At 40.7% G+C, this 24258-nt stretch overlaps 1 protein-coding gene across 2 annotated transcripts in view; it reads right to left on the bottom strand.

Moving 5' to 3' along the window:
* The window catches only part of ICE1 (interactor of little elongation complex ELL subunit 1), a 99420-nt gene that overhangs the window by 36331 nt on the left and 38831 nt on the right, over window positions 1–24258 (bottom strand). For both annotated transcript variants that reach the window (XM_073587786.1, XM_073587785.1), the window contains 8 exons: window positions 19225–19307; window positions 19090–19129; window positions 18929–18991; window positions 18233–18316; window positions 14887–14937; window positions 11100–11455; window positions 6682–10443; window positions 3049–3217 (listed from right to left, as the gene is read on the bottom strand). In XM_073587786.1, coding sequence (XP_073443887.1) covers window positions 3049–3217; window positions 6682–10443; window positions 11100–11455; window positions 14887–14937; window positions 18233–18316; window positions 18929–18991; window positions 19090–19129; window positions 19225–19307 — 4608 coding nt within the window. The remainder of the gene's footprint in view (window positions 1–3048; window positions 3218–6681; window positions 10444–11099; window positions 11456–14886; window positions 14938–18232; window positions 18317–18928; window positions 18992–19089; window positions 19130–19224; window positions 19308–24258) is intronic.

Here is a 24258-nt window from a genome sequence, read left to right as displayed (position 1 = left end):
CTGACCCTGTGTTGGTTGAAGGCAATGTTCCAGTCAGCTCAAGCTAAGTTTCTCTGCTACTGTTCACACCTGATTTTGTTGTTCTATTCAGTTTTTTGTGTGGTCAGTCAGCCCCGGCTTGGGCTGTGCTGAATTTCCACTCTTATTTATCTGTATTTGCCAATTTTCTTTTTGTCCCTTATTAGACTGGCCTCTTTTTGCTCTGCCTCAGAATATTTCAGAGTGCTGATATAGTGGGAGAAGTCTAGTGACTTCAGGGTTAATTTTATTACAGAAGTGTTGGACATTATTTTGTAGGGTTTTGGGCAGATTGCAGATAGTGTCTTTCCTTTCCTCTCCTTTCTAGTTAGTTTGGGCCCCATCGTTTGCTCAGCCTATTTTCCTACCTGTGTTTGTGTTTTCATCTTGTTTCACCGTCAATACATGTGTGGGGGCTGTCTATTCCTTTGGGGTCTGCTCTGGGGCAGTTAGTTTTCCCTTTTCTTGCTCTAGGCTTATTTAGTCCTCCGGCCATGACGAGGCGTCTAGGTTCATCGTAGGCACGCTCCACGGCTGCTGCTAGTTGTATGGTAGGATCAGGGATCTGCAATCTGCATAGTTACCAACCTCTCTGGTTTTTCTGGGCTTAGCATGTTTAGGTTTTTTCCTCCTCGGTGACCCATTCATAACAGGATGGCAGTCACTGATGTAATCTGTTGTGTGACAAAGCCTCTGCTATGTGAATGAGACAGCTCTGTGTCATTTATGTTTTCACACAGCAGCAGATTTGGTGCAGTGTATGTGTGAAGCTCCACCAAACTCCCAGCAAGCTCCAGTGACCAGCACCACCCACTTCCCACTCATTGGCTGGCAGTAAACTGCACCAGCACTCATCTTTATCATTATTCCAGCATTGGAAAGAACACAGCAGTGATCCTGTATTAGTGAAAGCAGCACAATACATACATACATACACACACCCCCCAACACTTCACACTGTTACAGCTGCTGATTGGACAGGCTGCTCTCATCAGTATTTGTGTCATTAGAGACACAGTGCTCACATACACTGCACCAAATCTGCTGCTGTGTGAAGACATCAGTGACATAGAGCTGTCTCATTCACACAGCAGAGGCTTTGTCACACAACAGATTACATCAGTGACAGCCATCCCCTGTGCAGATTAGAAGCTGCAGACCCCCATCACTGGCCATCACACAGTCTGTTCTCACTGCTGCCAGCAGCCTGGGACAGTGAGGGAAGGAATTACTGATAATGAGTTATGTATTGTAATCATGGAGTGGCCCAGAATACAGGACGATTTTCCCTCCTCACTAGTTTCACTTTCCATAGATCACTGTTCAGTGTGTGTCTGGGGGAGGAGCAGCTCTCTGCACTGAGGCTGCTGGAGGGGAAGAATTTGTTACTGTGTGATGAGGGCTGCTTCATGTGGACTGGGAGGGCCTGTAGCTATGGAGGGTGGGGTTGTTGCTATAGAGGGCAAGGTTGTTGCTATAGAGGGCATGTTTGGAGTAGAGTAGGAGGTTACGACTATTTTCTCATTTCAATGCCTTAACACCCCCCCCCTTGGACGCTTTGTTCAGAATATCTAGAAAACCGTGCAAACTAGTGACAGAAAGTAAATTACTTATTGTCATAATTCTGCAGCCAAGATATGTACTGTTATTATGTGAAAAGCCCGGACAACCCCTTTAAAGGAGACTGTGTCATTATTTCAAATAAGACTTTATTCTGGTGTGTGAATTTTATACAATATCACAATGGGGTTACTAATGGATAGGTGTCTTATAGACTCCTCTCTATTACTAACCTGTGGGCTTGATGTCACCTGACAATACAAAAGGTGACATCAACCTCAAATATGAACCCCACTTGCCACCACTACAAGGCAAGTGGCAATAGTGAGGCTAAGCGCCAGATTTGGTGCATCTTATAGATGCGCCTTTACTGGGGCGGCTGAGAGCTGATGTTTTTAGTCTGGCAGGGGCAAATATCCATGGCCCCTTCCTAGGATATTAATATCAGCAGTTGTCTGCCTTGCCTGGTTAGATTTTATAGAGGGACCCTATGTCAATTTTTTTTTCTGGGGTCCCCCTGTAAACTAGCCAGTAAAGGCTAAGCAAATAGCTGTGATCTGATATTAATAGCCTGGAAAACTTTATCACTATTGGCTCCTTCCCAGAATATTAACATCAGCCCTCAGCTTTCCCTATGATGGTTATTAAAATTACGCAGGAGCCCACGCAATTTTTTCTCTCATTTTTTTATGCTTTAAAAATAACAGTTGCTGTCTAGTTATAGCCTATGTAGGATCGTTCTGGTAACCCTCCTACATAGGCTGGTGTCAATGTGTGTGTTTACTTATAGGCTTAATGATGAGGGTGTCGGGCTGACACCTTTTCATTACTAAGCCTAAAGCTAGGTGTCAATGACAGCTGCTGCACCAAGCCCTAATCCCATTACCCTGATGCCACACTGCATCAGCATGAAAAGGTTGTATGCAAAAACGCAAACAAAAACGCACGTTTTTTCCACAGTGTTTTTCCGGCCAAGAGATGTAGAAACATTGCAGAAATTTCTGCAACCAAATACTCAACGTGCGCACATAGCCTTAGTCACGTTTATTTTCCCAGTTAAGAAAATGGAAACAATATACTGTGATTACTTTTTTCATACAGCACATTGCACTTCATCCCATATAAGTTTGGAACGTGTTATACACACTACCATTTTTTTTCATTGTTCAACTAAAGATAACATTCCCAAATAAAATAGAATAGCAGACCTTGTGGTGACATTAGTGACTAGCGGAGATGATCTGAGTCTGTTATGATGGGGGGCAATTGCCAATAATGTGAACTGTGGGTCCAAAAGATGCAGTGACACTGTGGCTGTCTTTTTCTACTGAGTGCCATTTAGGCTGCAAAATAGAAAACCTGTTAACTGCCTCCAAAAGCTAATTTCCTAACTACTTTCTAGTAACGAAATACATTTATAGGCAGCAACATACCAACACTACACTTTACAAGTTATAAAATAGAACCTACCTTCTTTAACGATGCTATAGCAAAGAACTCGTGCCCTTTCAATGTCTCCAAACTGACGACACAAACCCACATACACTCTGCATAGAGCATGAAGATATGAACTTTTCAACGACTTCTTTTCGGTGTTAATTTTTTTTAAAAGAACATGTAAAAAAGAGTCCGCTAAATCCTAATAAATAAAATAGAAAATCTGAAACGTTGCTGGTAATAAGAAAACACAATACAGATTATAGGTTTGTTACTTTTTTTTTTTTTTTAAGTGTATTAACTTGGACACATTTTTTACAAAATTAAGATCTAAAAGGGTTGATAGGGGATAACCAATTTTCTCGGGGGAGAAAAAAAAACAGAAAACCCTGTAAGCTTATTTCCAGGCTCAACAAATCTCTGAACTCATTCTAACTGTCAGGGTTTCCTTTTGTTGCCTGCTAGATCAGTTGTCACGTGACCGCACTCACACGTTTTCCATTTTGACATTCATGTAATGACTTGCAACTGTTTCTGCTTCACTCAATAGAACATTGAGAAACACAGTTGCAGTCTTGCTTAACTTATGGAGACTAAGATACAAAACCTGGAAAGTAAATCGAAGATAATCTCAAGCAAGCTTTAAAGGGGTATTTCCATTTTGTACATTTATGGCATTTTTAAAAGGACATGCCATAAATGTATAATGGATGTTGATCCCATCAATATTGCCTGTAGTTATATTGAGATCAGGGTCCCATCTGGAGCCGCTTTTATTCAAGACATGGTAAGGATGCATATATAAATGAATGGGAGTTCTGACCACCACTTCACTGACAGAAGCGAGCATCAGCCATGCCTTTAAGATAGATGCAGGCCCCACTGGTGTTAGGCTATGTGCACACAGTGCGGATTCTGCTGTGGAATTTTCCGTGCAGATTATGCTAAATCAGCAGGTAAAATGACCTGCGTTTTACCTGCAGATTTAGTGCAGTTTTTGTGCTGATTTCCCCTGCAGTTTTCACCTGCAGATTTCTATAATGCAGAAGATGAAAAACTGCTGCAGAACTGCACAAAAGAAGTGACATGCTGCAGTTTTAAAACGGCACCAAATCTGCGTGGAAAAATCTGCACATGTGCACAGCGTTTTTTGTTTTACATAGCCTTAAATGGTACTGTACATCACTTGCAGTTCTGCAGGGTCAAATCTGCTGCAGAACTGCACCAGAATCTGCACCGTTTGCACAGAGCCTTATACTGCGAATATGCTATAAATGTACCATATGGGAATACCCTTTTAAATAACCAAGAATAGCCAAGATATTAGCAAAAACAATGAAAAAGAAAACAAAATGTAGTGTATAATCAACAATACAGTGTGCTATAGGTGCACTGTATGTACAGCTTTAGTTATGGGCAGTATATAAACATCATACTCCAATAGCCTTATTATTAGACCCCTTCAAAACTACATACTATGTAAGTTTTAAAAATTAGTAACTTTTCAGTAGCATGATTGTTCAGATTTTCATGAATGTCATGCAAAGTATATTATATACTGTGTATTAGGAGGGTTGTGATAACCATCCCACTGTGGGGTGACTATGGTGACCATTATCATATTATGTGAGGCGCAGTGAAGGCCATCATACTATGTGGGGCGCAGTGGAGGCCGTCATACTATGTGAGGCGCAGTAGAGGCCATCATACTATGAGGCGCAGTAGAGGCCATCATACTATGTGAGGCGCAGTAGAGGTCATCATACTATGTGGGGCGCAGTAGAGGCCATCATACTATGTGGGGCGCAGTGGAGACCATCATACTATGTGGGGCGCAGTGGAGACCATCATACTATGTGGGGCACAGTGGAGACCATCATACTATGTGGGGCACAGTGGAGACCATCATACTACGTGGGGCACAGTGGAGACCATCATACTATGGTGGGGTGCAGTGGAGACCATCATACTATGTGGGGCGCAGTGGAGGCAGTCATACTATGTGGGGCGCAGTGGAGGCCGTCATACTATGTGGGGCGCAGTGGAGGCCGTCATACTATGTGGGGCGCAGTAGAGGCCATCATACTATGTGGGGCACAGTAGAGGCCATCATACTATGTGGGGCGCAGTAGAGACCATCATACTATGTGGGGCGCAGTGGAGACCATCATACTATGTGGGGCGCAGTGGAGACCATCATACTACGTGGGGCGCAGTGGAGTCCATCATACTACGTGGGGCACAGTGGAGACCATCATACTACGTGGGGCACAGTGGAGGCCATCATACTATGGTGGGGTGCAATGGAGACCATCATACTATGTGGGGCGCAGTGGAGGCCATCATACTATGTGAGGCGCAGTGGAGACCATCATACTATGTGGGGCGCAGTGGAGACCATCATACTACGTGGGGCACAGTGGAGACCATCATACTACGTGGGGCACAGTGGAGACCATCATACTACGTGGGGCACAGTGGAGGCCATCATACTATGGTGGGGTGCAGTTGAGACCATCATACTCTGTGGGGAACAGTGGAGGCCATCATACTCTGTGGGGAACAGTGGAGGCCATCATACTATGGTGGGGTGCAGTGGAGACCATCATACTATGTGGGGAACAGTGGAGGCCATCATACTATGGTGGCATGTAGAAATGTTAGGACATCATTCTGTGTGGGGCATTTTTTGAAGCATCATTCTACGTGGGCCATGGAAGGGGTTTCATAGTGGGTGAAAACACTAAGGGGTTTCAGTAGGTGCAAAATAACTAAATACTGCAATACTTATGTCTTTAAAAGTTGGGAGGTATGCACCTTCTGTTCTACACCTATGTGCACTCCTGCTCAGAGTCATTATTACAATAAAAAGGCTCTGTGTGTGTGTGTGTCATTATTATAAGGAGACACACTGTGGGATAGTTATTACAGGGGAAGCATAAGAGGCATTATTATTGCTTTAAGAAATCACAGGGGTGATTGTATTATTATAAGGAGGTACGGGGTCATTAATATTATAATGGATCAAGGGGGGGTTATTAGTAAAGGAGGTACATGATTTCTATAGGATGCTGTATAACTGAAGGGAGCATTATTACAGTGAAGGGGAAAAGAGGAGGCACGGTGATTGTGTGGGGGCACAAGAAGAGGCTACTATGACTGTACAGTGCTCAGAGGTGGCATTATTACTGTTTAGTGAACTGGTCTAAGCACTATATGGTTTATGTAGAGGTGGGGAATGTAAGATGGTGCTGGAAACCAAAGATGTTGCTGTGTTACATTTTGAAAGGACAAATTATGGATGGAAGAAGTGGTCAAGGCACTCTGCACTGAATGGAAAGTAAAAATGAATGACTACTAGCCAAGTATGAGCATCAGCAGGCACACCACTTGTGAGAACCTAAACAGTATATGTCAGGTATGGTCTGCAGAGCACTGGTGTAAAACAGACATTACCATTATATTGTCAGTGTATGGTGACAATATCAGTCCTGATAAAAAGGTTTTGCTTGATGATCATTATGGTGATATTCTCACTTCTGTAAATGCTAGTAATATGTTGGTATGAACTGGTGGTACTTGCCAGTCATACTGCAATATTATTATTGCGATATTTTTGTTGAATCTTATAGTGGTATTCCTGCACAACACAGTAGCAAGACTTACCTTTTTCGAGCTGCTGAATTCATAAATCACTTCTTTCTCCTCATTTCTCATTACTGGAACACTGGGAATTGTCCCAACGTGAACATGGCTTCTTATTACAGGCAGAAGATCAAAACACAATTCTTCTATTTTTTTAAGAGCATTATTTATAATGTCTTCTTCAACACTACGGTCTTTCCCAATATCTGGAAGAGGCTCACAGTAACTAAAGTTTTGACAAGATTCATCAGCTTTCTCTCCAGGCATTGTGAAACAATCTTTGACACCTTCTAAGACAGGCGATTCACTATCCAGCCTTAGTCTTTTGGCACTTTTAGGCATCTGGAAAGAATCTATGGCTCTTTTACTTCCAGAAGTGCAGCTTTGTGTTTCACAAATATTCAGTTTCTCTTTATTGCTTGGTTTTAAATTGCTCCCGGTTTTTATGAATACTGTTGAAGTAGATGTAATGGACTTAAAACCCGTTATCTTGCTAACAGGCATGTTTTGCCCATCTCTAGGCAAACCTCTGTTCAACTGAACATTACCTTTTAATATGTTTAAAGTCCTGGCCCGTGCAGACAATTCTGGGTACATGGTATCGAGAATTTTCACTGAATTTTCTTGAACATTACATGCAGAAGTTCCATTTGCATACAGAGGCAATCTTCCTGGCACAGGAACAGCATGTTTTGGAGTGGCAGCACAAAACTGCAAAGGAGAAGACAATATTCTACGATTTGCTTTCTCAGCAGGAGATGGAGTATTAAATACAGGAGATATTCTTTTACGTTCGTCACTTAGTGGTGACATTACTGGTGGAAATGGTGCTCCTGGTAAAGGTGAAACCAACTCATCAAGGGGAGATGGCAATGATGAACGACTTGAAGAAGACATAATAGGTGAAAGAGTACGCATGCTTCTTGGGGGAGTTGACAACAGTGGACCCAGGAGGGGAGGTAGTGGTGGACCCATTTCAGACCTTAATTCATTAATAATTGTTTCTGGCGATTGACCCCTGTTGGTGGAGGTGGCAGCATTTCTTGAAACAGTTTGCCCTATCTGTGCGTTCAGTAATACCGTACTGCCTTGAGAAAGCTTATTTGGAGGATTTTCTTTTCTTGCAGCTTGAAAGCTCGACAATTTCAGTTTATTGGAAGGATCATGTTCTTTGGCTTTTTCAGTACCTGTACCACCTCTAATGACTGAACTTTCCAAATTGGCAGATACTTTTCCAGAATTTCTCTTCGGTTTTCGGGGTAAGCATACTAGTTTATGATCAACAAAGTCATCAGGTCTACTGAAATTCCAAATTAGATTTTTACCAGGAAGAATTCTTTGGCCTACAGTTTCAGAATTATTTCTAGTGCTTATTTCAGCATTATTATCAAATTGAATAATCCGTGTTACTGGATCCTGCGGAGAAGAAATAATCTTAGATTTTTCATCCGGGGAACACTCTACATTTCCATCACTAATTGCACCACTCTTCGATTCAGTATCTAAAGAGTGCAGGACTGAACATTCAGGTTCTACATTCTTCACTTTAGACTCATCAGAATCATTCAGATGTTTAACTACTGTAGCACTGTGTCCTTCGCTTTCATTCTGGGTTACTGTAGGTGGTTTATGTTGTTCATCACTTTTAGTGACATCAGAAGCCATTATAAATGATTCATTTTGAACAATTGGATTGTTAAAGGCTGGCCGTGTTAAGTTCACTTTACGAACTGGAAACTCATACTCACTTTCACTACTATCTAGATAACCATCACATAATTCAGCAGCATTTTGTTCTAATTTTTCGAGAGAGTCAGTTGATTTTGAAAATAAATGAAAGTGCTGCAACTCTTCCAATGGAAGAACAGGCAAAATTTTAAGTTGTGATCTGACTTTTACAGGAATAAGTCCAGTCTTAGAAAGTGGACAAACGATTGGGTTTTTCTCTTCTACAATGCTGGAATTTAAGTCCAGGCTTGATTTTATACTTTGGGTTACTTCTTGAAATTGGGTTTTACTTAGGTTTCTGTCATTTTTGTGTTCAGGATCTTCTGTTATGTGAACAGGACTGAAACTGACAGCAGAAGGGAGATTAAAATTTTGATGACTGGGGCTGTCAGTTTCAATACATGGAGGGCACTTCTCGTTGGGATGTAGAGTTGTAGGTGGAGTTAAGCGATTTTCGCTATTTCCCAGCTTTGGGAAAGAGACAGCGTCTTTATCACAAATGTCTACGAGTGAGGACTGCAGCTCTGTGTCAGATTCTTGGTGTAACGATGATGCCTGGGGTATATTTGAGTTAACTGCAGTGGAACGGTGATCAACAGTTTGTGGTGAATTTCTTTCAGACTGATTATCATCACTATGACATTTAGATGTACTGACCATTTTGTCCACCCCAAGATCACAACAATTTTGCAGCCCAGGTTTATGTTCCAATGTCTTTTCTTTTGAACATGAGCCATTTTCCAGATCATCTTTCTGCTTTACAGTTTTACACTGGGACTCCATGGCGGTAACAGTAATGGAATCGCATTTGTTCAAAGATATTCCCTTGATATTTTGTTTACCTGTCATATTTGCATCTATCTCAAGGTGAATCTCATGGTTTATATCCATGTCTCCAGAATTCTGATACACTGAAGAGTCCTTGATATTTTCACAATCTATTTCTTGTGCTGCATTTGAAACTGTTGACAGCTGATTATGTCCACTAAGCACAAGCGATGTTTGCCTCAATGGATCACTTTGTTGGTTATTTTCTAACGGCTGCTTTGAAATAGAATCTGGGTTCGTTTTTCCAGTGCTTAAAGTATATGGTTCTTCAGGGCATTTACTCAGATTTAAAGTAGGTATAAGGGTTAATGTTTTGTCTAAATTCTTTTCACCACATTGAGACAAATCAAGACCCACAGAATCATTACATTTTTGCCAGTTAGCATCCTTGACGATTGTGTGGTCATCATCTGAAAAGTTTGGTTTAATATGCAAATCTGTTGAAGAGCTTGAATTGTCATTTTCTGAACAATTTTCAGACTGCATTTGTACCACAGTTTCTTGGTCACAGTTTACAATTGTAACAATAGACCTGCTCACCAACATGGACATATCCGTATCTGGGTTTATCTCGTGATGGACAAGTGGATCTTCAATTATGTGACTTTTGCTAGCATTCAAGCATCTAAATGATTCACGATTATTACTATTTAAGTTATCCAACTTAATTTTACATACAGTGCCATTTGGCTCGGTTAAATTTACTGAAGGACCAATACTTATTGCAGAATTGTAAACGCCATTATCATATGGCATTATCTCAGTTTCCATTTCGTATGAAGCCTCTTTATTCACATTGTCTGCATCCAGAGACATAGCTATATTTTCAGTTTCAGCTGAGGATCCTTTACAAAACTCACTGTTTTTAAATTTGAGTTCAGAACTGTTTGCAAGAGGACTTGATATTTCCTCATATTCCATATGAATGTGATTTTCAGTCACTGGCTGTGTCTCTTTCAAAGGTAAAAAATGAATATTCTGTGCAAGGTCAAGGTTGTTTGTTTCCACCTCCTTGGTTAGGTCTGGACCGCCATTAGAACTTGCTGTGCTTTTAATTGTAAGATTATCTGGAGCTAACAAATTGCAATCAACCTCTTCGTTCAAAGTACTGCTTTTATCAGTCCTTTTAAGTATATTTTCCATCTTTAGCGAAGAAGTGACACTGAGCTGATCCACATCACTATTGCTCTCTGCATCACTTGTGTCAGTGAATTCCCCAAATACACTCTAATGAAAAAAAATAAAAATATTTAAAAGGTTTATTCAACAGGTTTTTTTTTTTTATTTTAATACAAAACATAGTGCATTCAGAATAAAAGTCTATATCTTACTGAATTCCAATGTAAAGCAAGTCACAGGCTGTATTGATTCTTATGTTATTGATTCTTTTCATCAGTCTGAGCAATTTTAAAAATATTTTTGACCAGGCGCTTTTAACGAAAAAAACAATGTTTGACCCATGTACAGATGTATGTTATTTAACAGCCACTGTTGTCATCTTTTGTAGGCACGGCTTTGGACGGTCTTCTGCAGGTTGTAACCTGCTGGATAGCTCCAGTGTTTGCTGGAGTGATCCAAAAGTCACAGTTCAATGTAAGTCTGGAGGGCGGGAATGAGATTCTCATAGACTTACACAGTTTGTGACAGTCACCTCTGACTTCCGGTCATAATATGGCGGCGCGGGACCGAAGCAGCGCTGGGCAGAGCAGAAGACGGCTGCTGGTGAGTATAATAAGGCTCAAAGAACTTAAGATTATTAGTGGCACCACTCCAGCACTAAAATAAAAGGAAACACTGCAGTGGTGCTTTAAAATAGAACGGTTTAAACCCCAGTTCACAGAAACAAACATATAAAAGCCATAAAGAATAGAATTCAAACCTACCTGTATTGTTAATGGGGAACACTGTATAGGTGATAGAAGATTTGGGAGAGGTTTAGCCCAATTCTGTACTTCAGATATTTCATCCGTTTCACTTTCAAAATCACAATTTACCGAGCTACTGTTGTGAAGATCCTCGGAGCCAAAGGCATGAAGAGTTTCATCCATATTAGAAGCATTGTCTTCACTGACCTCTATCACAGTGGATTCGGCTGAAGGAGAATTACAGGGCTCAGACAAGTTTATGGGTTCCTGTATTGTATCTAGCACAGCGAGAGGGCTACATGTGTGACCGATTTTGATACTGCTGTGTCGAGTAGACAGCTTGCACTCCAAACTCTTGCTTCTTCCTCTTTTGTCTGCAATGAAAACAATTAAAGCAAGTTCAATTAACCAGTTTCTTAGGGAGACAATTTTGGCCTCAATAATTGAGCCTCATTTTTTCAGATCTGATTAGTGTCACTTTATGTGATTACTCTGGAATGTTTCAACACATATCAAGTATTTTGATTTTATTTTTTTGTGATACATTGCATTTTAGGTTAGTGGCAAATTTAGGGCAACACGTTTCTCTTTTTAAATTTGAGGGTAGTTTTAAAAAAAAGTTTCAAACTAAGAGTGCTTGTAACATTAACCCAGGAGGAATACAACACAAAATAGTTAAAGGGAATCTGTCAATACATTTTTGCTCCATAATCTGAGAGCAGCATAATGTAGGGGCAAAAACACCGATTTCAGTGATGTATTCAGTTACTAGGCTGCTTAGTTTAGTTTTGATAACACAGTGATTTTATCAGCAGGAGATCACTAGAGGCCTAGTAAACCTACTGCCATGCAGCAATTCATGTTCATGAGATCTGTATTGTTCCATCTTCACTACTGATTAACAGCTTTCTGCCTATGCAGAGAATACAAAGAAATCTGACAGAGGTATGGGCAAAGTTTTGCAGAGCTCAGTATCCAGACAATTGGTAGGTCTGCAGCAAATAAAAGCGATTTTATGAAAGTGACAGCATTCAGCACAGTAAGTTACATCACTAAAATCAGAGTCTCTACCCCTACATTATGCTCCTGTCAGATTGGGTAGCAAAAACCTGGTGACAGATTCCCTTTAACAATTGACATTTCACATATGTCATTGTGGATTCCCTTGGACCAGCACCTGCAGCTGCCAGTCATCAGAGCTCCGAGTACCGCACACCACCTGAACTCACATGGTAACAGCGGTGCAGTCCATGGCTTTTCTTTTCATTTATATTCACATATGTCTATGCTACATCAGCATCATTTTTCAAATGTCTTTTAATTTCGTTGAGATGTTAGAAAAGTTAAGGTTTACAAGCAATTTTTCATTTGTTTCAAGCAAATTAACAAATCCTATTTTTTAACAGACCTATTAGTTTTGAAGTGACTGAGAGGCCTAATTGTCTGTGTCTGACAGTGTACGGAGCATACCATATCTCCTGGGCAGGGTAGGAAGCAAAAGACAATACTAACATTACAGCAGGGGATAACAGAGGATTAATTTTGTGAGGTAAAATATTTCACTGACTGTTTTTAAACAATATTTTACCTCACAAAATGTATCCTCTGCGCTCTCCTGCTGTAATGTCAGTATTGTCTTTTGCTTCCTCCCCTGCCCAGGAGCTGTGGTATGTTCTGTACACGGTCAGACACAGACAATTTTTAAAATGAACTTTTGTTTGTGGGAAAACCCCTTTAAAAAGAAAATATCAACGCCAATATAGCTCCTCCTAAAAAGTACGCCAATGAAAGGAAAGCAGCAAAGGCACAACATTGAAGACAACGGGCAAATGAGACTCTTGAAGAGCAACAGCATCGCTGTGACAAAAATAATGCATACAAGCGTAGGCGTCAAGCACGAGTTCCCTGATGCAAAAGTCATTAGATTAACACAGGATGCCAATAGGCAACAACAGCGCAGCAAACACAAATCTGCAGTCTTAACAGCAATACCATGCTCACAAGATGACCCATTGGAACCAGCACACCCCACACCGCCGAGTCTACAACTTCAAAGTGTATGAGGTTAACTAAGAAGGCATTTTCCCAACGCAAGCTACTTCAGGAACAATGTCCATTGGCCACAACAAGAAGACTGTTACACGATGCAGAAGCACATCGTCTACAGCGACAAGCTGAAACACAAAGCCAGAGAGAAGTGCGACTACAACAGCTACGACAAATGAACATCCGCCAGCAAATAAGTCACATACAAAAAGAAAGACATGAACTTCAACTACAAGCAGAAAATGTAACCCTTGATGAAAACACAATTCACCAATACAGCTGCGGTCCCATGAACCATTTATGTCAAAGTTGTCAATCTTTGAATTTTGGAGCTGAGACGCCTTCCAATGAAAAGTTTACTCAGTGCTATCAGTAGGGGAAAGTCCATCGACCCATACTCCAGTATCCAGAAGAATTCAAAAAGTTGATAACAGTAGAAAGTGAATTCAACAAAAATTTCATGGACAATATTTGCATTATCAAAAGTTCTTTTGCCCCCATAGGAGCAAGTATTTCACCACCACCTGGATATGGCCCATACTGTTTTCGCATACATGGACAGATCTATCATCGAACAAGCACACTACATCCACGCAACCCTCTGGCTCCAAAAACACAACGTATCAGCATTCTACATAGCAATTTGGATGCTCTGCTGTATCCTAACTTTTTCTCTTATGGAGACCAAGATTGCCAAGACAGTCTAAAACAACAGGGAAATAGTGCCCGAAAAACAACTCAACTTCACTACTATAGGTTTGTATTATCGGTCAGGAAGGGATTTAATCCACTATTCAATGGTGGCAAACTCACACAGCAATATTCGGTTGATGCATACGTCAAAATCGAAGCAAATCGTCTACATTACATCAGAATGCACCAGAAAGATTTAAAAGTGGAAGATTACTGCCTCCTACAAGAACATTTACTAAAAAAATCTATTGAAAAGGGCATCACAATGGGAAAGACAGTAATTTTGCCATCATCTTTTGAAGGCAGTCCACAAAACATGCAACAGCGCTACTAGGATGCTATGTGTATAGTAACAAAGTATGGTCGACCAGATCTGTTTGTCACCATGACATGCAATCCCAAGTGGACTACGATTACACAAAATCTAGAACCGTGGCAACGGGTGGAACATAGGCCAGACTTGAGAGAGTGGATAGGTGGGTAAGAACATGGGGGGAGAGATTCTCAATTGCGCAAAGCCTGCCCCCGTCGTGACACTACTGCCCTCCCGATTCGATAGCATCGGGTCTCCATCTAGTATATTTATATTACTCTATGTAAAAGCTAATGTTAAAAATTGCATTGCATACGGGTTGCATTTGCATGTCATACGGATGCTAGGTGAGAAAAATCGCATTGTACTGCCATGAAAATCGCATAACACTCGTCCATCTTTTCTGGATCAACATTGGACCGAATTTTTAAACGCTAGCTGCAAGTGGTCGAAAACAAAGATACCTACGGTTCTGCAATGCCTGCACATGAGGAAAGGGACATAGAGAATCAGAAAAACTATACATTTCTAATTGGAAGTATTAGCTAATATTACTGTTGTTATTATTACAACTACTACATATTGCGATAAGATCTTGGAGCTGGGTATACCCCTTTAAGGCAATATTCATAGACATATTTCAATTAACTTTTCTTTTTTTGTTTTGCTACATATGAAAGACAGATAAATTATGAAAACTGCAACAAAGAAAATGCAGCAACCTTACATCCACACAGATAAATATGCACTTACTTTCTCTGATCTTTATTTTAGGTACTGTCAGTTGATAATTGCTTAAATTTCCTTTAGAAAAGAAAAAAAAATATATAAATAAAAGCATTTTGCATAAAAACGTGAGTTTTCATAAATGTATCAAATCACAATTGAACCAAAAGTGTATACTAATTGCTTATACAATCAATTAGTTTTTTTTACTGGATCAAAGTTTAAGTATAGATTCTACAGTTTTCCAGCAAAAAACTGACTGAACGGAGGTTAACCCCTTTACTCCCCAAGCCTGTTTTAACCTTCCTGACCAGGCCAAATTTTACAATTCTGACCAGCATAACTTTACGTGGCGATAACTCTGCACTGCTTCAAAGGATCCCACGAATTCTGAGAATGTTTTTAGTGACATTGTAACTCATGATAGTAGTAACATTTTAATCTTTATGCCTTTAAATAAGAGAGCTATGTCTCACAACATTGTTAATAAATTTCCCACATGTCAACTTTACATGAGCACAATTTTTGAAAAATAACTTTTTGTGTAAGAAAGGTTAAAAGTTGACCAGCGATTTCTCATTTTTACAACAAAATTTTATAGGGACCACATCACATTTGAAGTGACTTTGAGTGGCCTTTAATAATAATAATAATTTATAATAAGATCAGGGTTGAGAAGTAGGTCTGTTTAGCAAGGTGAAAGGTATAGCTATGGGTTCTTAACATAAATTTGTCGTGGATAAAGTTTTCTGGTGTGCAAGTTTTCCTCCATAGGCATTCGGCACTCCTAGAGCATCGCTGAGGAAAGTGAGTTTATGATGTAAGCCAGAGCTGTTTAACTCTGTGTTTGGAAGTTCTGAGCGGGAGTGTGGCTACTGTCACGATCCATTTTTGGATCTTTGTCAGAGTCTGGACTCAACCTTTTTCCTTGATGGCCCTCGGGGATTAATATGGGTTTTTGCCCCCGGTGGCCGCTGGTGTTACTACAACTGTAGTAGGTCGGCTGCTGGGCTTTTCCCCCCTGGTGGCCGCTGGTGTTACTGCATGGTGATTAATTATCTATGCAGGTGGGTGACTACTCCCACTTCCCTTTATAAGGCCACCTGGTGCTGCTGATCACTGTTGGTAATATTGGTCATTTGCTAACCAACCTTGGTGAAGACTGGACCTACATGGTGCAGAGGGGGTTCAGATTATCTGGAGCAGTGGTGTTGCTGCTGGATGCTGATCGGGTGCCTCTCTGCGCTGCTTGGGGCATTGGCAGCAGACAAAGCTAAGTTTTGTGTTTTAGCTGCTTTAACCCCGTGGTGTCTGTTTTATCTTTTCCTTTTGTGTTATTGGTGAAGTTCACTTTATTCCCTGTCTCATCTCCTGGGGAGGGGGTTGGGTGTTTAGCTCAGGGCTAAACAGGAGATAGGGACAGCTCGGGGACTTGGGCCTCACTACCATTAAGTGTACCCCCAAGTTAAGGAAAGTAAGGGCACCCCTTAGCTTTAGGGGCAGTTCAGGGGCCCAGGTTCCACGTCTCCTGTTTTTCCCTACTGCCCCGTGACAGCTACTTGGTCCACCGTGCATCCAAGAGTGTCACTGTGGTGATTTACAACCCTTTTTGCAAGGGTAACAGGAGAAAATGAAACTTAAAATTTGTTGTGCAATTTCTTTTGAGTACGCAGAAACCCCATAGGTCGGGGTCAAACTACCATTTGGGTGCACAGCGGGACTCAGAATGGAAAGAGTGACAAATTAGAATGTAGACTGATGGAATGATCTATGGGTGTCATGACACGTTTGGAGAGCCCCTGATGTGCCTAAACAGCGGAACCCTCCCTACAAGCAACCCCATTCTGGAAACTATACCCCTTAAGGAGTTTATCAAAATGTGTGGTGAGAACCCTAAATTCGCAGGTGCTACCCAGAATTTTACAACGTTGATCTCTTCCCACTTGCCACCGCCACAGGGCAAGTGGGAAGAGCTGGGCAGAGTGCTAGCCTGAGAATACCAGCCCTCAGCTGCTGTTTTAGCAAGGCTCGTTGTCAAAAATGAGGGGGACCCAACATTGTTTTTTTTTTTAATTATTTATTCAAACAATTAGAAAAAAAAATACAAAAAACAAAGACACACAACATGGGGAACTCTCTATTCTTGATAACCAGCCTTGCTGAAGCTGACAGCATTGGGTTGCTGCTCGCGCTGATCGTATTACACACACGGAAACTAATATTTTCGATAACGAAAATATCAGGAGGTGGTGAAACCGGCCTTACACAAAAGATATATTTTAAGTTAAGATTATTTGCAACTTTGTCTCAATTCATATACCGTATATACTCGAGTATAAGTCGACCCGAGTATAAGTCGACCCCCCTAATTTTGCCACAAAAAACTGGGAGAACTTATTGACTCGAGTATAAGTCTAGGGTGGGAAATGCTCCATAGATTATTCCCCCATATGGTGTCCTCAGAAGAAGCTCCATAGATTATGCCCCCATAAGAAGCTCCATAGATTGTTCCCCCATATGCTGCCCCCATAAGAAGCTCCATAGATTGTTCCCCCATATGCTGCCCCCACAAGAAGCTCCATAGATTGTTCCCTCATATGCTGCCCCCATAAGAAGCTCCATAGATTGTTCCCTCATATGCTGCCCCCATAAGAAGCTCCATAGATTGTTCCCTCATATGCTGCCCCCACAAGAAGCTCCATAGATTGTTCCCCCATATGCTGCCCCCATAAGAAGCTCCATAGATTGTTCCCCCATATGCTGCCCCCATGCTGCTGCTGCTTCATGTAAAAATAAAAAAAATGACATACTCACCTCTCCGTCGCTGGGTGTCAGATTCTCACCTGTCCTGCGTCCATGGCTGCTCACTGCTATCTGCCACGTCATCAGTCAGTGACGTTCAGACTGCAGGGGGCGCGGCGCGCACTAACCACGTCACCGCACCCTCTGCTGTCTGAAGTCACTGACCGATGACAGACAGCAGCAAGCAGCCATGGACGCAGGACAGGTGAGTATCGCTATACTTACCCGTCCTGACGCTGTGTCTTGAGCCCCCAGCTTCTCCGCGCTCTCTCTTCCTGCCTTCATATATGCGCATATTCATGAGTTTTAATGAGCGGCACCACGTGACCGCTGAAGGCAGGAAGAGAGAGCATGGGGAGAATCTGGGGGCTCAAGACACAGCGTCAGGACGGGTAAGTATGACCTGACACATCCGCCCCCTCCGACCCCCTTTGTATATGACTCGAATATAAGACGAGAGGGGGACTTTCAGCCCAATTTTTTGGGCTGAAAATCTCGACTTATATTCGAGTATATACGGTAGAAGTATGGAAGCTATAAGCTGTTTATATAGACCATTTGTATTCCTTACCAAGCATCAGAAGATTACAATCACCATTTTCTGCTGAAGACTCTATACATCCCCAGATTTCTTCCAGTAAATACTTAATTTTCTCTAGAAATCAAGAACAAAAAGGATTTTAAGATACAAAAGTTTTTAAAAATCCAACTTTTCTTTGCAATTTTAGGTTGTATGCAATATTCCAAGCAATATTTTACAAGCGTTTGGAAAATCTACAAACATCAGAAAATCAACGTCAAATCATGCAGTAATTAAAAATAAAACACAATTAAGGAAAATTAAGATCAAATGCTTAGATTACTTTCCATATGTCTATAAACTAAGATTTAACAAAAAGTAAAGTGTAAAAATTAGCAGAAAAAAATATACAAAAACTATGAATCCAGCCTAAAATTTCTCTCTACAGTATGTTTACAAATTTAGTATGTTTTAAACCCTCTATAATGTACATGTCCACCGAAAAACACCCTAACAACAAATTACTGGGTGACCTGAGGGAATGAAATGGAGAGTCACTCAAACTGTTCTAAGTAATTATTTGTCCATTTGGCACATAACAATTCTACATCAATTACTAATTATTGCGAGATGAAAGCAGAGGGTTTGCATATATAGAATTAGCAATCCCTTTGGTGTTAGACTGAGAAATTTGCACACAATTTCACATTCTATATAGCTGCTGTTATGTTTTGATCTATTACATACGTTTGTCTATCTTCACATGAGGCTCTTCTCCTGCAAATTGAGTCTGTGCATTTTTCATGACCACTAAGAAAAAAAAAAGAGCAAGGCAAGAATTTGCAAAAATATTACGATTTTTCTTTCAATTTTTTTTTTTTTTTAAACACAAGTTTGATAAGCACTACCTTTCTTGCTCTTCTGACTCTGGAATTCGTCAATTTTCTTCTGTGAACACACCATTAAAAATGGCATTTAGCAAGAGTTGTGTATACATCAGATTCAAAACCAGTAAACTAATTATGAAAGCAAGCTACTCTTACCTGTACATTCTTTAGTTCCTTTCCAATAACTCTTTTTTCCATTTTTAGTTGCTTATAATCTTTATCATGTTTTGCAGCAGCCTCTAAAATAGCATAAGGAGACAAATTACTATGATTTTTTTGGTTATGGTACAGTTTATAGTATTTGCTCAATATTCCTATCATACATGGGTGTTCAGATCTGATTAATACAAAGAACACTAATACAAATGTCAGCAGTACAAGATTGTCACTAAAGAAAGAAAACTATCAATGCAATGTGTTTGCATGTCTGAAAGGAGCCTTGGGCAATTATAATAACAGAGCTGATAAACCAATTGTAATGATGTATGTCCTTAAACATGGGATTCAGCTTTCAAGAGGATAAAAAAAAAAGCTGTCAAGGGGTCAAATGAGGGTGATTATATTTAGTAGAAAGTGTAAAAACCTCAGGTTTAGTTTGGAAAAAAAACGACAATTTAGAGGTAATCTTAGGTTCATGTACCTGCCAATACACAGAACTAGAATAGGATTTATTTATGCCAAGAACTGAACAAATGACCAGGAGACTTTCTTTGTGTGCATGTGTGCGTGTGGGTGAAAAATATTCAGAATTGAGAGTCCTCAGTGGTTGATACCTTTTAATGGCTAACTGAAAAGATGATAACACATTGCAAGCTTTCGAGACTACTCAGGTCTCTTCATCAGGCATAGACTAATACAAAATCTGAAGTGTCACATATTTATGCACAATACAGCACAGACAAAATGCAATAGATGAGACAAGTGACGTGAAGCAGAATTATGATTATGGGAGAGGGAGAAACATAAATATTGGACCAGTTCATAGATAAGGAGTCCGGATGTTTTATTGTCCTCTGATTGGGGTTTCCTAATGTGTTGTGATGCCCCCACAAGGTCTTAGGAGCAAATTCCTTAATTGATGTAAAAAGACATAAATCCATGTGACACATTCATTCCAGCATTGAGTGTGTGAAAGGTCGTCATAAATTTATACTCACAGACTCTTCTCTGTCTCTCTGAGATGTGAAGTTACCTTTCAACACCAGTAATTTCATATCCCTGGTGTTGTGGTCCATCATACAAAAATGTTTTGCCACAGGTAGATCCATTCTTTTTTCTCTTATTGTGTGACGATGAGCATTCATCCTTGTTCTAAGCTTTTGCCCTGTCTCCCCCATATACAGACCCCAAGTTGGACATTTAGTACAAATAATTAAGTACACCACATTAGATGTAATGCAGCTGAAAGTACAGATACAAAACCTGACAACTTGGACAACCACTCCATTCCAGATACAAAAGCATCTAACTGTGTCATCAATCTCTCGGATTATAAACCCAACAAAGTGGAACTGGCCGTGCTTTCTAGAGGACTCTCATTTTGTCCCACTAAGGCCCTAGATAAAACTGAACTCTGCAGTGATATGGAATATTATTTCAGGAGACTGCACCTGAGGGAATATTTCAATGATACAGAAGATTCAGAAAACACTCAGACCGAAGGAAAAGGGATCCTAACAACTAGGAAAAGGTCAGACTGGACACCTCCACCTGGACGCAACCCTCATTTGTATAAATATAAAGACTCCTTCAGACATTTGATAAAATCCAAAATCATAGACACTAAACAGGAGACAAGCATCCAACATCAGTGCCCAGGAGAGAAAAGCCATGCGGTCTTTAAAAACCAACATAGAAATCATCATTAAACCTGCTGACAAGGGAGGTGCAATAGTCATGATGAATACGTCAGACTACATGAAGGAAGCAAACAGGCAACTTATGGACAAACGCTACTATAGAAAATTGGAGTCGGATCCTACACAGTACTATTACAAGGAACTAAACAAGTTGGTATCTTGTCTGCCTGACCAGTCCATAAGAGCCGGTGATGACCTGATACCAGAGAGTCCAAGAATAGGGACATTCTACATGCTTCGCAAAATCCACAAATCTGGAAATCCAGGAAGACCAATTATTTCATGTGTGGGCACCCTCACTGAGCAGGTATCTGGATGGGTAGAGGGTATTCTTAAACCACTGGTGAAGGATACACCTAGCTACATTCAGGACACAACTGACCTATTGAATAAACTAGCAGCAATAGGTCCTCTACCAGAAGGAACCATCCTGGCCACCATGGATGTGGAATCTTTGTACTCTAATATCCCACACCAAGGTGGATTAAATGCCTGCAAATTCTTCATGGAAAACACATGGACTGATGCTGTGGTGAAACTTATAAAATTCATCCTCACACACAATTACTCTGAATTTGACAACAAGATCCATCTACAGGAGACTAGCACAGCTATGGGAAGTAAAATGGCTCCACAGTATGCAAATCTTTTCATGGCCAAGCTTGAAAGCGACTTTTGTCCTCATGCCCCATCAGGCCCCTGGCCTACTACCGCTTCATTGATGATATTTTAATCATCTGGACGGAGTTTGAGCAACAGCTAAAGATGTTCCACAAACAGTTTAATCAATTTCATCCCACCATAATTTAACAATCAACTACTCCAGCACTGAGATTAACTTTTTGGACACCATCATTAAGCTAAAAAACAATGAAATAGAGACATCCCTGTATCAGAAGCCAATCGACCATCTAACATACCTTAAATGGGACAGTTTCCATCCAAAACACATAAAGAACTCTATTATCTATAGCCAAGCCATCAGATACAATCGTATATGTTCCAAACCCATGGATAGAGACAAACACCTTGGTCGCCTCAAAAAGACCTTTTTGAATCAGGGCTACCATCCAAGAACAATTGAAAACCAAATTACAAGAGCCACCAGAATGTCAAGGAATCACCTGTTACATTACAAAGCTAAAGAAGAAAATAACCGGGTGTCTCTAGTAGTCACCTACAACCCAAATCTGGAAGTGCTAAGGGGAGCTGCACGGAAATTACAACCTTTACTACAAAAAGATGCCCGATTACAAACCATTTTTCCAGACCCCCCCACTACTGTGCTTTAGGCAGCCTCCAAATCTAAGAAGCATCATTGTCAGAAGCTCCCTGTCCTCTCCTACAGCTGGAGGAACCTTTCCTTGCAACCAGAAAAAATGTAAAACATGTCCATCTATAATGACCACAGACAAGATAAAGATCCCCAATTCACATCAGGACTACAAGATCCCAGGTACTTTCAGCTGCATTACATCTAATGTGGTGTACTTAATTATTCGTACTAAATGTCCAACTGGGGGTCTGTATGTGGGGGAGACAGGGCAAAAGCTTAGAACAAGGATGAATGCTCATCGTCACACAATAGAAAAAAGAATGGATCTACCTGTGGCAAAACATTTTTGTATGATGGACCACAAAACCAGGGATGAAATTACTGGTATTGAAAGGTAAGTTCACATCTCAGAGGGAGAGAAGAGTCTGAGTATAAATTTATGACGACCTTTGACACTCTCAATGCTGGAATGAATGTGTCGCATGGATTTATGTCTTTTTACATCAATTAAGGAATTTGCTCCTAAGACCTTGCAGGGGCATCACAACACATTAGGAGACCCCAATCAGAGGACAATAAAACATCCGGACTCCTTATCTATGAACTGGTCCAATATTTATGTTTCTCCCTCTCCCATAATCATAATTATGCTTCACGTCACTTTTCTGTGCTGTATTGTGCATAAATATGTGACCCTTCAGATTTTGTATTAGTCTATGCCTGATGAAGAGACCTGAGTAGTCTCGAAAGCTTGCAATGTGTTACCATCTTTTCAGTAAGCCATTAAAAGGTATCAACCACTGAGGACTCTCAATTCTGAATATTTGTCTCATCTATTGCATTTGTTTTGTGCTATATTGTGCATAAATATGTGACCCTTCAGATTTTGTATTAGTCTATGCCTGATGAAGAGACCTGAGTAGTCTCGAAAGCTTGCAATGTGTTACCATCTTTTCAGTTAGCCATTAAAAGGTATCAACCACTGAGGACTCTCAATTCTGAATATTTGTCTCATCTATTGCATTTGTTTTGTGCTATATTGTGCATAAATATGTGACTCTTCAGATTTTGTATTAGTCTACGCCTGATGAAGAGACCTGAGTAGTCTCGAAAACTTGCAATGTGTTACCATCTTTTCAGTTAGCCATTAAAAGGTATCAACCACTGAGGACTCTCAATTCTGAATATTTGTCTCATCTATTGCATTTGTTTTGTGCTATATTGTGCATAAATATGTGACTCTTCAGATTTTGTATTAGTCTACGCCTGATGAAGAGACCTGAGTAGTCTCGAAAACTTGCAATGTGTTACCATCTTTTCAGTTAGCCATTAAAAGGTATCAACCACTGAGGACTCTCAATTCTGAATATTTTTCTATCTACTGGCTAACATGGTACAAAGATATACATCTTTCCTGTATCAAACGTGTGGATGAAGAAATTTAGATATCAATATGGAAAAAACAGGATTTTTGGGTTGCTTACCGTAAAATCTGTTTCTCGGAGCCTTCATTGGGGGACACAGAGACCATGGGGTGTATGCTGCTGCCACTAGGAGGCTGACACTATGCACAAAAAAAGTTAGCTCCTCCTCCGCAGTGTACACCCCACCGACCGGCAGGAAATTCCTCAGTTAGTGAGAAAGCAGTAGGAGAAGTAACAGAACAGATTGAAAACAGAACAAACAACTCAACTGTAAACAACAAACAATCATAAGAACAGGAGTTGTAGAACATGGGAGGGTGCTGTGTCCCCCAATGAAGGCTCCGAGAAACAGATTTTTCGGTAAGCAACCCAAAAATCCTGTTTTCTCTTTCACCTCATTGGGGGACACAGAGACCATGGGACGTCCCAAAGCAGTCCCTGGGGTGGGAAAAACAAACTTCCATCAGGCCAGCGGACTCACTACCGCAGCCTGCAGGATCCTTCTACCTAGGCTGGCGTCCGCCGAAGCGTAGGTGTGGACCTTGTAGAATTTCACAAACGTGTGAACCGATGACCAGGTTGCAGCTTTGCAAAGCTGCAGTGCGGAAGCTCTGTGACTTACCGCCTAGGA

The sequence above is a fragment of the Dendrobates tinctorius genome, unplaced genomic scaffold (assembly GCF_039654945.1).
Source record: "Dendrobates tinctorius isolate UK_male_01 unplaced genomic scaffold, ASM3965494v1 ptg000102l, whole genome shotgun sequence".
NCBI lineage: Eukaryota > Metazoa > Chordata > Amphibia > Anura > Dendrobatidae > Dendrobates > Dendrobates tinctorius.
Note: the sequence above shows the minus strand (reverse complement) of the source record. Positions and strands in the feature narration are given on the sequence as shown.